General features: G+C 43.3%; 1 protein-coding gene across 1 annotated transcript in view; it reads left to right on the forward strand.

Annotated features, from left to right (window-relative positions):
- The window catches only part of LOC142584268 (sodium-coupled monocarboxylate transporter 2-like), a 75,042-nt gene that overhangs the window by 44,456 nt on the left and 17,952 nt on the right, over positions 1-12,634 (forward strand). Inside the window, exons 7-10 of the mRNA XM_075694410.1 lie at positions 368-525; positions 2,707-2,847; positions 7,390-7,519; positions 10,836-10,924. Of these exons, the coding sequence (XP_075550525.1) occupies positions 368-525; positions 2,707-2,847; positions 7,390-7,519; positions 10,836-10,924 (518 nt within the window). The remainder of the gene's footprint in view (positions 1-367; positions 526-2,706; positions 2,848-7,389; positions 7,520-10,835; positions 10,925-12,634) is intronic.

Below are 12,634 nucleotides of genomic sequence, written 5' to 3' on the forward strand. Positions count from 1 at the left end.
GTCTGCAGACTAATTTCATTGTGGATGATATTTTGCAGAAATGGGCGCTAACTCATTTATTGTAGTTACTTCTAAAAAAATCAAAAGCACGGTAGAAAGAAACAATCTATCGCAGATTTCGGATAATTTATTTAGCTCTTTATGGGCAACTATAGCGTTGGCCGTACAACGCCCCACAACTTTCCCAATGTGCTTACAAATAAACACTTTGACTTTCCGCAGAGTGTAACATTCTCGCCTGCTTCCGAGGAAAGCGCCAAATTTATTGTTGAAGCAGATCCGCTCACCCTTCCTACTGAGTTACACAGAAGCTTTGAGGATGAAGGCGTCAAACTTTGTCAACTGCACTGTTTCTTTCTCTGCCCAGGGAGGACTCCGAGGTGTGGTTTGGACGGACTGCATGCAGTTCTTGTTTATAATTGTGGCGCAGGCTACGATTATCGCAAATATCGTAGTTGGTTCATTATCAGAAGGTCCCATGGTCCAGCCACTACGTGACATGAATTTATGGACCTACATTGGCGAGTGAGTTCGCGTGTAGTTTCCTTCCCATTCGTGTATTGAATGCACATGAGTGGACACGCTACCACCCGGATTGTGAAATGTGATCGCATGGACTGCTTCTGAGTGTCAGTTTACTGTTACGCTTTTCGTTTATGATGTTTATTTGCAAGCTTACACATCACGTATATATTTGATAAGACTGATGTGTGACCTAGGGCCCTATAACGTAAAACTATTCCAATATGTTTCTATTCCAATTTCCTGACGTCAAATTTGCGTAACCACCGACGCAAGCACCGGGCGGTCACCTGCAGGGTTGTCTCAACAGACCAATCAAACGCTCTCCTCGTTCATAGGAGGTCACTTTTGTTTGCTTGAAAAACGAATAACATTGCCTACACTGAGCGGCTTGTCGTATCTAATTGGCTGAGAAGAGGCGAGGAGAACGCTCAAGTGGAGAGGGATTCACTGGGGTAGAGCCAGAGCACTGAAAATCGATAACCGGATGAAGAGGGTGGTGCCGGCGTCGGCGATTGGTCGGCTTTCCCTTACTTAGCTTGTGGTGGCTGGTCGAAAATAGCGGCGGCATGCAACGGAAGCTTAAGAATGACGCTAAAACTGACCCTCAGCAAAGAAGAGTTGGCAGAATGAGGTAGTAAACGTGCCGAAAGTGCTTGAAAACGTTACACGGTTACGCAAGAAATTTTATTATACGTAAATACACCCATGCTCTCCGGCAGGTGCGAGTAGCCAGTGTTTCAGCGATCGGCGGCAGCCATCTTTTATTCCTTTCGGAACGGCGCAGCCTGTGGCTATTCCGAAAAAAATTCAGTTTTGTTCGGCATATTAATGCATCTTTATAGCGTATATGTCACTTTCACGCGGTGAGATTGTGCGGTTTTGTGACGTCGTGTGACAGGCAGGTGAAATGGGTGCAGCCCGAAAACTTTTTACCAATAGTTGAGGGCTAAGGCGAATAGGGGTCGAATCAGAAATAACTGGTTTTCTTTTTTCTATCAAATCAGGCATAATCAGTGTGTACGCATCATATCAGATGGGGAGGTATTGCGGTTTTCGTGACGTGGCTTCACAGGCAGGTGAAGTGGGGGGTGGTCGAAAAAAGTTTTTGACCAATCGCGGAGGGCTGATAGCAGAATTGGAATAGCAAAGTTTGGAATAGTTTTACGTTATAGCGCCCCTAGTTCCAATGTGTTGCAGTGATCGTACTAAACAACTTGACCATGTTTTCGGCGTTTGTACTCTTCGTGTTACTGTTGCATGCTTATTCTTATTTTCGCTAGCGTGTAATGTTCGTGTTCACTATAATGGTGGCTTTTTTTTTATTTGCAGCGCATTTTATTTGGAGTAATCGCGTAGTTCAATTTAAGGAGGCCTATATACCTTTTGCGTATTCCTTTTCACAAATACGACAGTTTAATAATTTAATTCACAATATAACAATATTACTAAATTTGGTATATTATTATTATTATTATTATTATTATTATTATTATTATTATTATTATTATTATTATTATTATTATTATTATTATTATTATTATTATTATTATTATTATTATTATTATTATTATAAACAATCATCGTAATATCTTATAAAATAGTAAACGTATGATTCTATTTTTCATGCACCATTGCTCAAACACAATGGAGCAATCTATCATGCAAAAATACTCTGTTACGAGCGTGTAAAATTATTTGCGCGAATGCATTATGACGACGTCGGAAGTAGTTTCTCGGCAAATTGTGCACCAGTAAAACCGGCATAGTGGCAAACAATGACCCCTCCTCTGTAGCGATTCATTCTGCTTGAGTATTTCATCTTACTGAATATGTATAAACAAAGCGTAATGCATCTCCACAATGGCCCGTCTACCTGAACGACAGTACTTGTCATGGATGACACCAGGAAGCATGTGTAGTCGGCATCTGAAGCACTGGTGTCATTGATGGAAACGAACATGAAGCAGGAAAACGTCGCGTTGCTGAAATTACTGCGAAGTGCAATAGAAATTGTATTCTTCGACGCCTTGTTTCCTGCAGCTAATTTATTTAAAAACTTTGGTAATGCCGGTATATGAAAGAAAGTAAGGGCATAATCCTGCCGCATTCAATGTTAATCTTCTGAGCATGCTACACTCTCCTGACATTTGTTTTTTTTTTTTTACAACTTTGTCTTGACAGCTTCAGTTTTGATTTGACCAATGACGAAAACGTGTGGTCTTATTTTGTGGGTGCCTCAGCAGTAACAATCTACAGATTATGCCTCGATCAAGTTGTGACTCAACGGCTGCTAGCATCGCGAACACTGAATGAAGCAAAAAGGTAAGGGCTAATATTTTGCTTATTTAACCTTCTGAAAGAAATCCGGCTCTTGTCCAGAGAATAATCCCCATGCACAAATAATGCCTTTTTACCTTTTTTCGTGATTCTTTTTTCTAATTTGAGCATTTCACTAAAGCAACATCAGCAAGACCTAGAGCTTTTGGTCGGCCTATTCAGAAATTATTAATTATTGGTGCTGGTACACCCTGGTCAACAGCAATAATAATGGCTTCATCTTGTCACGCTATCTCGAACAAAAGTGTACGCAACTTCCTGTGCAAACAGGAGCGTGAAAGCGCTACAGAAAAAAAAATTATGCGGATCCCACCCACTGTGACAATAGTTGTAAGCGAAGCTTTCTGTGCTGTTTGCTTTGAGTGACGATAATTAGCAGAGATGTTGACCGTAAATGTTTAATTTCTTCAACGTTTAGTAAAACCGGGGAGTGGTGAGTTGATGTTAAATGTTACCTTGTGTGTACGTACCACTGCTGTTTGTCTGAGTAGTACAAAGAACACACAGGGAGATGTGTTTGCTTGAGGTGTTGTTATGCGCCATACTTCATAACCTCTGAGCGGGTTGAGCATATTCATTGCCTCACAAGGCACATCGCATCGTGACAGAAGTATTGAACCTTAACTGTGAGGTTGTGCGTGCCAAAACAACATTCGGATTATGAGGCACGCCGTAGTGGCAGCCTCCGGATTAATTTTGACAATATGACGTTCTTTAACATGTAATTGTAAGTGCATGAACGTTTTTTTATCGCCCCCGTAGATATACGGCTACCTCTGTCGGGATAAAACTGGATCTCAAGTAATGCCACAGTCGCCAAGCCACGGCGGCGGGCAAGGAAGTGTTGATTTGACCTGTGACCGCTTCCATAATGTCACCTAGACCCCACGGTGCGCCTTGATACGGCTCTTCTTCTTCACGTCCTGACAAATCTATTTGTGTTTATTCGTCAGAAATAGCACCATTAACGTACCGTTCCGTACCTTGAACTTACATTTGCACCGTTTTCCCGCAGCCGCTGCTGTGTCTGTAGTAGTAGCGCTTCCTTGCCTTCCCACGTCACGCTTTTCTCTCTCCCCCCTCCTCTTCTATGAGAACTGCGAGCAAATAGTGGCACGGCTGTTATTCACTTGGTTCGTGACGGCGCATGTTCTAACCATTCTCTACATTCTCTCCCCCTCTTCTATATCATTCTATCAAGCTTCCCTCTGTACTTGCACGGTAGCAGAAAGTTAAGCGCTGCAATTTCTGCAATGCTTTTGCTGGAGGTCACGGATAATTACAGCTGTCAAAAGGCTAACGTGGCGATGTCTAGGGAGCTCGCGAGAGCATCGTGCACATTCAACCTGGTGCAAAGGTCCAAACGAGTTTCTCACGTCGCTTTTCCTTTCTGCCGCACTCCTGTCATGAATGCACACGCTCAGAACTACACCCCCCCCTCCCCCCGACGCGGTGCGCGAGACAGCAGCAGCAGCAGTGGGAAAGTCGGATGGAAAGGCAAAGAAGGCTTCGCTTAAGAAAGCATTCAGTTGCTCAGTGGCTATGGGGTTAGGCAGCTGAGCACGAGGTCGCGGGATCGAATCCCAGCCACAGCGGCCGCATTTCGATGGAGGCGAAATGCGAAAACACCCGTGTTTTTAGATTTAGGTGCACGTTAAAGAACCCCAAGTGGTCGAAATTTCCGGAGTCCTCCACTACGGTGTGCCTCATAATCAAAAAGTGGTTTTGGCACGTAAAACCCCATAATTAAAAAAAGCATTCAACATGACGATAAAAGACGGTCACTGAAATTTAGACTTCTGAAGAAAGGCTACTGTACCATGCAGAACCATGAGGTATTGGGTGGAGCTCGCCGTAGAACATCGACGTTGTCGCTAATTGATTCTTCCGATACCCGGTAAACCTCTGGAGTGACGCCGCTAGGCTAACTTTTGAGGCTTTTTTATAATACACGCTTTGTATTACCTCAGTTAGCCTTTCGTTCCTCGGTGGTACAGCAGAATTTTTAGGAATTCTAACCTTGCGCGAGCCTCTTTTATGTTTATGTTTTCTGTTTATGTTGTCTGCTTCTTTCCGTACCACTTTAGCGCTCGCCTTTGCACGAAATGTCGCCCCAACTAGCCACCCTATTGAACATGCTGAAGTGTACCGAACTCCCGTTTCACGGCGCGCGTGCGTTTTCAATAACTGCAGTTGCCACTATTTCACACGTCGCCAGTGTGGCAGCTCCGTGCTTATGTGCTGAGGACATTAGCGTGAATTTGTATTTCCTGCCGCACAGGCCACGACTGTTACGACTGTCTCTAGCTTTTCAATACAAACATACACACTTACTACATTCAACAAAAAGTTAATTATTGAATTTTGGTTGATTGGGCTGCTGACAGGGATAATTATCATCTCACTTTGTGTCCCCCTGGCCACGTAACTTATTTGTACAGGTGCTCTTCGCGTGCTTCCCAGGGCCTAATTTTAAGAAAACCATAAAGCTTAGATTTGAACACCCGGTATAGAGTGACTTTTCCTCAGATACGAAGATTTACTGGAGACTTATACGTATATTAAATAACCTGTTGCGAGGCTTCATGTATACATGCAGTGAACTTTTTTTCCAGTGACACCTTTTTGTTCTTTATCAAGCTGTATCTTCGCGTTTGTATATTCCATTGTTTATTCGAATTTCTAATGTATATTTTGCATAACTCCTGCTTTCTATATATGCTCTCTGTTGCGACTATAATTTCGGTGCAATTACAATGCACGACCAGTGACAGCTGCTCCTTGCGCAATACATTCGAACTAAGGACAGCCTCATTGAGATTTTTCCCTGGCCTTTGCATATGTACCAAGTATAAACAAGGTTCTTGAATGACAAAACCTCTTTGAAATATTTGTCCTCAACTCGTTCACTTCATGGCCTTTACGTTTTTCATATCAGCAGCATGCACTGCTTTGCTGGTTTGAACCGATATAGTTCTAAAGCTCATGTGGTATTTTCTTTACTTTTTAAATACACCAAAAACATGGAAGCATTGATATCAGTTATTTCTGGCACAATGTTTGGGACATACGAATATATTCCTTTGTGAAAAATACTTATTTTACTTGTATTGACAGTGCGTAGCGTTCACGAATTCGTTTGCAGCATCTTGCAGAATCTTGAATGCAGTTATTATTCATATATTTCATTCCTCGACAAATTCTGCGAGGATGAGGCCCAGCTGCAGCGTAACCCCCCTCCCCCCCTCGAACGAAATTTCTGGCTACGTCACTGGTACTACGTGCTGTGTGTAGCGCATGAAAATAGATCGAAAACGAGTAATGTGTGATTATCTGCCAAGGCAATTATTAAGTCATGAAATTTTAAACTTTTTCATCACGTTACCTTTAACAAAAATGTGAATTCCGTACAAAGTTATTCAACTCTGAAGATATGTGTATAACTGCTGTATAGCAATTTAACAGCTATTTTCAAAAAAGTTATTTTTGCCCTTTCCTTCTTTTGCAAAGCCAATTGCGAGCTTACAAGCTTTGCAAGCATATTACCCACAACATTATTCATATTTTTCCTAAGCGTATTATTTTTTACACTCAGCTCACTTAAAACGCCGTGTAAACATTCAACTAAGTTCCTAAAACGCGTTTATACTGCTTTCGAACGCTTGTATACGTTTTGTTCTGCAGCGGCTCTGATAAACTACACAGGATAAACTTTAATCGCGCACCTTGCATTCTATTTCTCCATCTGTGCGAAAATTGAACCTCAGTGTCACGGTTAGTTCTTCGAGTACCGTATGGAAAAATAAAGTACACGCTCTGTATAAGACCACTAAAATGAAATGCAAGGGCTGTTTAATGATTGTTTTTCAAGCTGGTAAATTAGCTTACACATTTTACGCTTTCAGTGCCTGTCACGCCTAACAAGGCCCCTGCCGTCAAATATATTGTCGCAGCCAGATTTGGTTCTCCCAAAAAATGCAAACGTTTTATGCGTTCCAGGCATGCCTCTAATAAGACAGAAAGCAAGTTTTAGCAAGTGTTATATAGCTGTCACTTAACTCAAACATCTAACCTTTGCCCGCACATCAACCTTAATGTGCTTCCCTTTACCCTCAAATTGGCGCAATATTGAAGAGATTATGAAATACCGGATCTTCGAGGATTTCAACACGCAGGAGCGCTAACGTCATTGTGAATACTTTGTGTACTTTTGTAATCTCTTCGCGTTCTTTTGAACGTGGGGCGGATTGCGTGCCCTACCTTCGGCTCTTTCATTCCTAATAATCAGTTTATTTCTCTAGGACACCAGGAGAACAAGCATGCGTACAAAGTAGTCGAACGCCTCTAGTATATCAAACAGCTTCATTGTAAAATACAAAGAAATGTGCTTGCTAAATAACTAAACTTGAATGCGATTTCACTCGCTCCCTATAGACTAATTTCCGAATCGGCCGCATCTCGAAAGTAAATCTTTTCTTTCAATCGGCACATACGTTTTCCGTCAAACTATCTTGACTTTCTGTGCAGAACTGCAGTCACAGGTATGCTTCTCTTGGTGCTCATGTACTTCCTGTGTTTGACAATGGGCGCTTCGCTGACCGTATGGTTTCGTGGCTGCGACCCTGGGCTGCTCGGCGTCATCAAAAGCATTGACCAAGTGGGTACAGAGTTTCTAATCGCCCTTTTCGACCTACTTGTACTTCAGGTTGTCAGGTTTCTCATCGTTATGAAAGTCGAAAACCTGTACCACCCGTTGAGATGGTATTATTACACGGTGTTGGGGGTGATGATCTCGTATATTTCTACAGGGGTGACGGAGACTTGGTTTCATTCTTCGTTCGCGAACGCTTCGCGTGATTGTGTGCGAAAGTTTATCGTTTATTATTTTTATAGCTGTTGTTTTAATTATCTGACTGTTTTTGTGATCATCTTAACATAAGCACCGTGTTCCTAAACTTTCAATTTTGCTCCAGCTAAAGTCTGTCCCTTTTCTGTTTTGCAGCATGTTTCTTATGCAATCTCTGTCATCTGACATTGCAGGCAGAAACAGACAGACAGTATACACAGAGCGAATAATGAAACATTCTTTGGTACAAGCAGTGTTCCTATCTTTAGCAATTTCGTCGCTAGATTTAGCGACTTTCTTGTCCGTTTAGCAAACAACTTTTCTATGCAGTGACCGGTAGCTTTTTTTGGTGACGTGACGCAGCAATCGTCAATATTTTAGCGTCATCGAATTTAGGGAATTCGATTGGAGAACAGCCTTGTAGAACGTACTTTATTATTTAACAACGACATGTGAACGGCCAAAACTGGATGCATGACGTGTAGTCTTTGTGAAAATTATGAAACAATGGTTGCCGTCAAAGTATTCACTGTGCTCACAAAATGCGTTTTCTTTTTTTCACGAAACCAAGTTGAAAGGGCCTTAGGGCTCGGGATTATGCATTCTCACTAAATACGTTCGATTGGTAGACATTTACGGATTTAATTGTTGCACGAAGTGCATGGCTGATATATCAACCTTATAAAGACGTGTACATAGGAGTGGCTGGGCTGATACATGAGAGCCTGAGCAAACTACTTCCTCATCCCATGGATTTTGGACAAATCAGTAGTTCGGAGACCGGCATGGAAGCACAGTAATTGACCTGTATAAAGGTCACGTAAATGCCATCATCCTGTTAATAAGCGGCCTTGTGAATCTTGCAAAACATTGCTATATTCAGGAGAGCCGAACGTTTTCACCAGAACATTTTCAGCAATAATGTGGAGCCCCAAGTACCTCTTTATGCTAGTAAAATCAGATAGCTTGTGTTCTTTCGAATCGTGCTCCACTTGGAACCTCCCAATCTGAGGGCAAACAACGAATTTGTGCTCTCATCATCCGTTGTTACGTTAATTGAATATGAAAGTAAAGGTCCCCATAAACTGTTGGTGAATTCACGGTTTCTCCCGCACTCACAGGGATCCTGGGCAAACGTCATACGCATGAGTAAATGATGTTCGCCGTACTAGCTTATATATGATGTTCCAAAATGCCTACGTAACCCAAAATTTAGTCACAAGTTCTAGCGACCATTTTACCTATTTTGCACCAAAATTTAGCAGACATTTAGCGACAGTTTATCGAACAGAAAAATATTGCAGACAGACACTATCAACATTCCTAGCTCACCAGCACCATGTTCACACAGGGCTTGGTTCTAAAGGTTGTCATTGTGCATGACAAATGTTTTTCAGCCGCTCTCGTATTTATTTGTGGATGCGAGTGTCTGTGAGACTGTGATACTTCCGGCGAAATTCAACTCTAGAGCCATTTTTGACTGATTGCTAGGTTCGCTCTTGTAAACATTTATGCAGGCAATAATTAGCTATTTTGCGGCTACACGTCCTTAATATACATTTCCTGAAATTATCGAGGAAGATTCTTACGCAACCACTGGGCCTCTTTTCACCTTTCTCCTAAATGACACTACTGAAAGAGAACTAGCGTTCTCAACAACATTCTACATCTCTACACAACTCAACATCTCCATTACTCAACATCTGCTTCCTCGCCGACATCCCTTTTCGTATACAAGAAATCCTTGATGCGGCGATTCATTGAATATAATAATAATATTTGGGGTTTTACGTGCCAAAACCACTTTCTGATTATGAGGCACGCCGTAGTGGAGGACTCCGGAAATTTTGACCACCTGGGGTTCTTTAACGTGCACCTAAATCTAAGCACACGGGTGTTTTCGCATTTCGCCCCCATCGAAATGCGGCCGCCGTGGCCGGGATTCGATCCCGCGACCTCGTGCTCAGCAGCCCAACACCTTAGCCACTGAGCAACCACGGCGGGTGGCCATTCATTGAAGAATTTTTAGGGGTGCCTATAGTAGTGAGGACATCCTTGTCATTTTAAACGAGCAAGTAGAGCACCAAGCCTCCCATGCTGCCCGTCAGAAAGGCTTCACTGACGCTTTGGTATCTTCGAAAACTTTCGCTGAACCAGGTGCCCTGGATCTAAGAGTAACATGTTAAAACAAGTCAATCTTCCAAGAAAAGATACCGGCTCCCTGCATTTCTCGCTTAAGTCCGCGTTTACAATTACGATACTTAATTACGCGCTTTAATTATGAGACCGTCATTTCCCAAGCATTCATGTGAGTTATTCGGGATATGTTGAATACTTTCTTAAAATTTCACTAGAGTTGTAATATGGCCTTTCGCCAATGTTCCTAGTCGATCGGCGTATCGCAAACTTGTGTCTAAAACATATAATATCACGTTTTGCTCCAGTTCATGCACATCTAGGCGAAGGCGTAAGCGCTTTGCTACTCGAGGCGATAACGAAGGCCAAAATGGCTTTCGTTATGCTTTGTTAGGCCGAAGACGTGGTTTCCAATAAGTCATTGTTTTAACGTTACTGCTCAGAGTTGCTCGAATTGTTCCCCCGGGTACTGCAACTTATGAACCTCGTTAAGTTACAGGAACATACATCGCAAAGAAAACAGAGACCGCACAAAACGTCAAGTGATGTGCACCGGTAATCGAAGTTTTTTTAGCAAAAAATCGCCCCTAATTTACTACATGCTTCCTCGGGTTGAACTAATATCTGTTTTTGTTTTATTAGATTTTACTAGAAGGAATGCCGATGCAGTTGTTTCCTTCCTTTCATATTCCTATAGTCTAATTTTCACTTCAATCGCCTGCTTTTTGCTTATATAAAGTTGTTAAGCTCAGGTGTGCAGCGGTAAGAGCTATGACGGCATATAAGATATGGTGCACCCGCTGACGTTTTCTTAATGTAATGGCTAGAATTGAACGAACAATATTTTTAATGTACTGCATGTGCTTTGGAGATTGTTGCGTAGTCCACGCAGGATATTTTCCCGCCATAAAGCACCTTTGAGGCATTCTCATCAAACTTGTGACCTAACTCGAGAGCCGCATAAATTTTATAAATATTTCCTCTGTTGCAGATTCTGCCCTACTATATTAACACATACTTGGTGCACATACCCGGTTTTCTAGGCCTATTTCTTGCTGGGGTCGTCTGTGCTGCCACAAGGTATGACAGGTGTATTTCCTAATTTTCGTTATTCCCAATTTTTATTCCCCATTATTCCCAATTTTTTGCATGAATGATTATCAAATGCTACAAAACTGTGTTGCTTCGGCCCTGCATTTTCCGGTCATACAGCGTAAAAGCTTGGAGTGAGTGAGTCAGTAAAAACTTTATTGAATATAAATAAAATAAGGCACGATGGTTGGAGCCCCTATTCCAGGGCCCCACTGGCAAAAGCGGCTCGCTGGACTTGGTCCAAAAGAGCCAACTGGCTCTCTCGACCCTCGTCCGCAAGCCATGCTTCCCACTGCCTATTCCTCATTAGTGCATGTTGGTATAATATGGGGCTGTTTATGTGCGGAGGCCTCCTGGGACATTCCCATTTGATGTGTTTTGGTGCGGGTGTGGGTGTGCACCACGGGCACTCGTCAGCGAAGCTCGTGGGGTGTATTCTGTGTAGGTGGTGCAGGTTCGGATATGTATTCGTCTGAATACGACGCCAGTCCCTCTCCTGTGGGCTGTTTAAATCGGAGAGAGGATGTCCAAAATGCCTCCGCTCCTGCCTTTGCTGTAGGAGGATGTCACGAGAATTCGGTGGAAGGTCGTCGCTAGGCCATGCCGCTGCTCGGACATTTAATCCTCGAGCAATACGGTCTGTCCTCGTGTTTCCGTGTGCCTGACACCATATGATAGTGTGGTGCCCCTCTAGCTGATTGCCTAAAATTTTGATTATTGTTTTTGGTGCCGTTCCATGTAGAAACAGGCGGTAAGCCGTTTGTGAGCCGGATAATATGACAGCCTAATTTGTTTGGCGCTCGGCGTCCTGAATGGCCAAGGCGATGGCTTCAGCCTCTGCCACGCATGCCGAGGCGGTTTTGAAGGATGCCGTTGTTATGTTGTTTTTGCATGTAGAGACTATGATGAAAGTGCCTGAGCTGGCTCGACTGGCATCCGTATAACACACCCCCGGTCCCATTCCTAAACGTTTATGAAGAGTCTTTGCCCTTGCTCTTCGCCGTCCGGGAGGGTACTTGGGTTGCATGTTTTTGGATAATTTGGGCCACCGCGATGTGCGATCGAACGTTGTGGTCTATCTGTGCCGTTTCCTCTCCGCAATACTGGGGTCTCAGGGGAAAGCCTAACCTCGCCAATACTTCCCTGCCCTGAGTTGAAGAAGCAAGTCGTTCTTTCTGAGCATATAACGTCGCGACTGCGTACTCGTCAAAAGTATTGTGCAGACCGAGTCCCTCGAATCTATCTGTGCTAGCGCATTCCGGAAGACCAGGGGCGGCTTTGAAGGTTCTTCTTATTATTGTGTTTGCCTGTATAATCTCTTGGTTTGTCAAGGCCTGACACGGAACTGCGTATGTGATTCGGCTAATTACGAATGCGTGAACCAGGCTAATGGTCTCTCCCTCAGTTAGGCCGTCTCTGCTTCTTGCCACTCTCCGTATCCTTCTGGCCACGTTTCCTGTGACGGCCTTTAGTTTTTGAAGGGTGTGGGATGGTTCCAGCGTTCTGCTGTATCCACATCCCCAATATTCTGAGTGTCTCCACTTCACGAATTGGCACCCCGTCGAGAGTCAGAGTGAGTGGCACCCAGCCCTTCTTTCTAGCGCATTTTGCACGCACCCGAATGAATTCCAATTTTTCGGGTGCGCATGCCATGTCCGCTGCCCTCGCGTATCCCCGACTGCGTTTATGGCCTTTTGA

Source organism: Dermacentor variabilis, chromosome 6 (assembly GCF_050947875.1).
Source record: "Dermacentor variabilis isolate Ectoservices chromosome 6, ASM5094787v1, whole genome shotgun sequence".
Classification (NCBI taxonomy): domain Eukaryota; kingdom Metazoa; phylum Arthropoda; class Arachnida; order Ixodida; family Ixodidae; genus Dermacentor; species Dermacentor variabilis.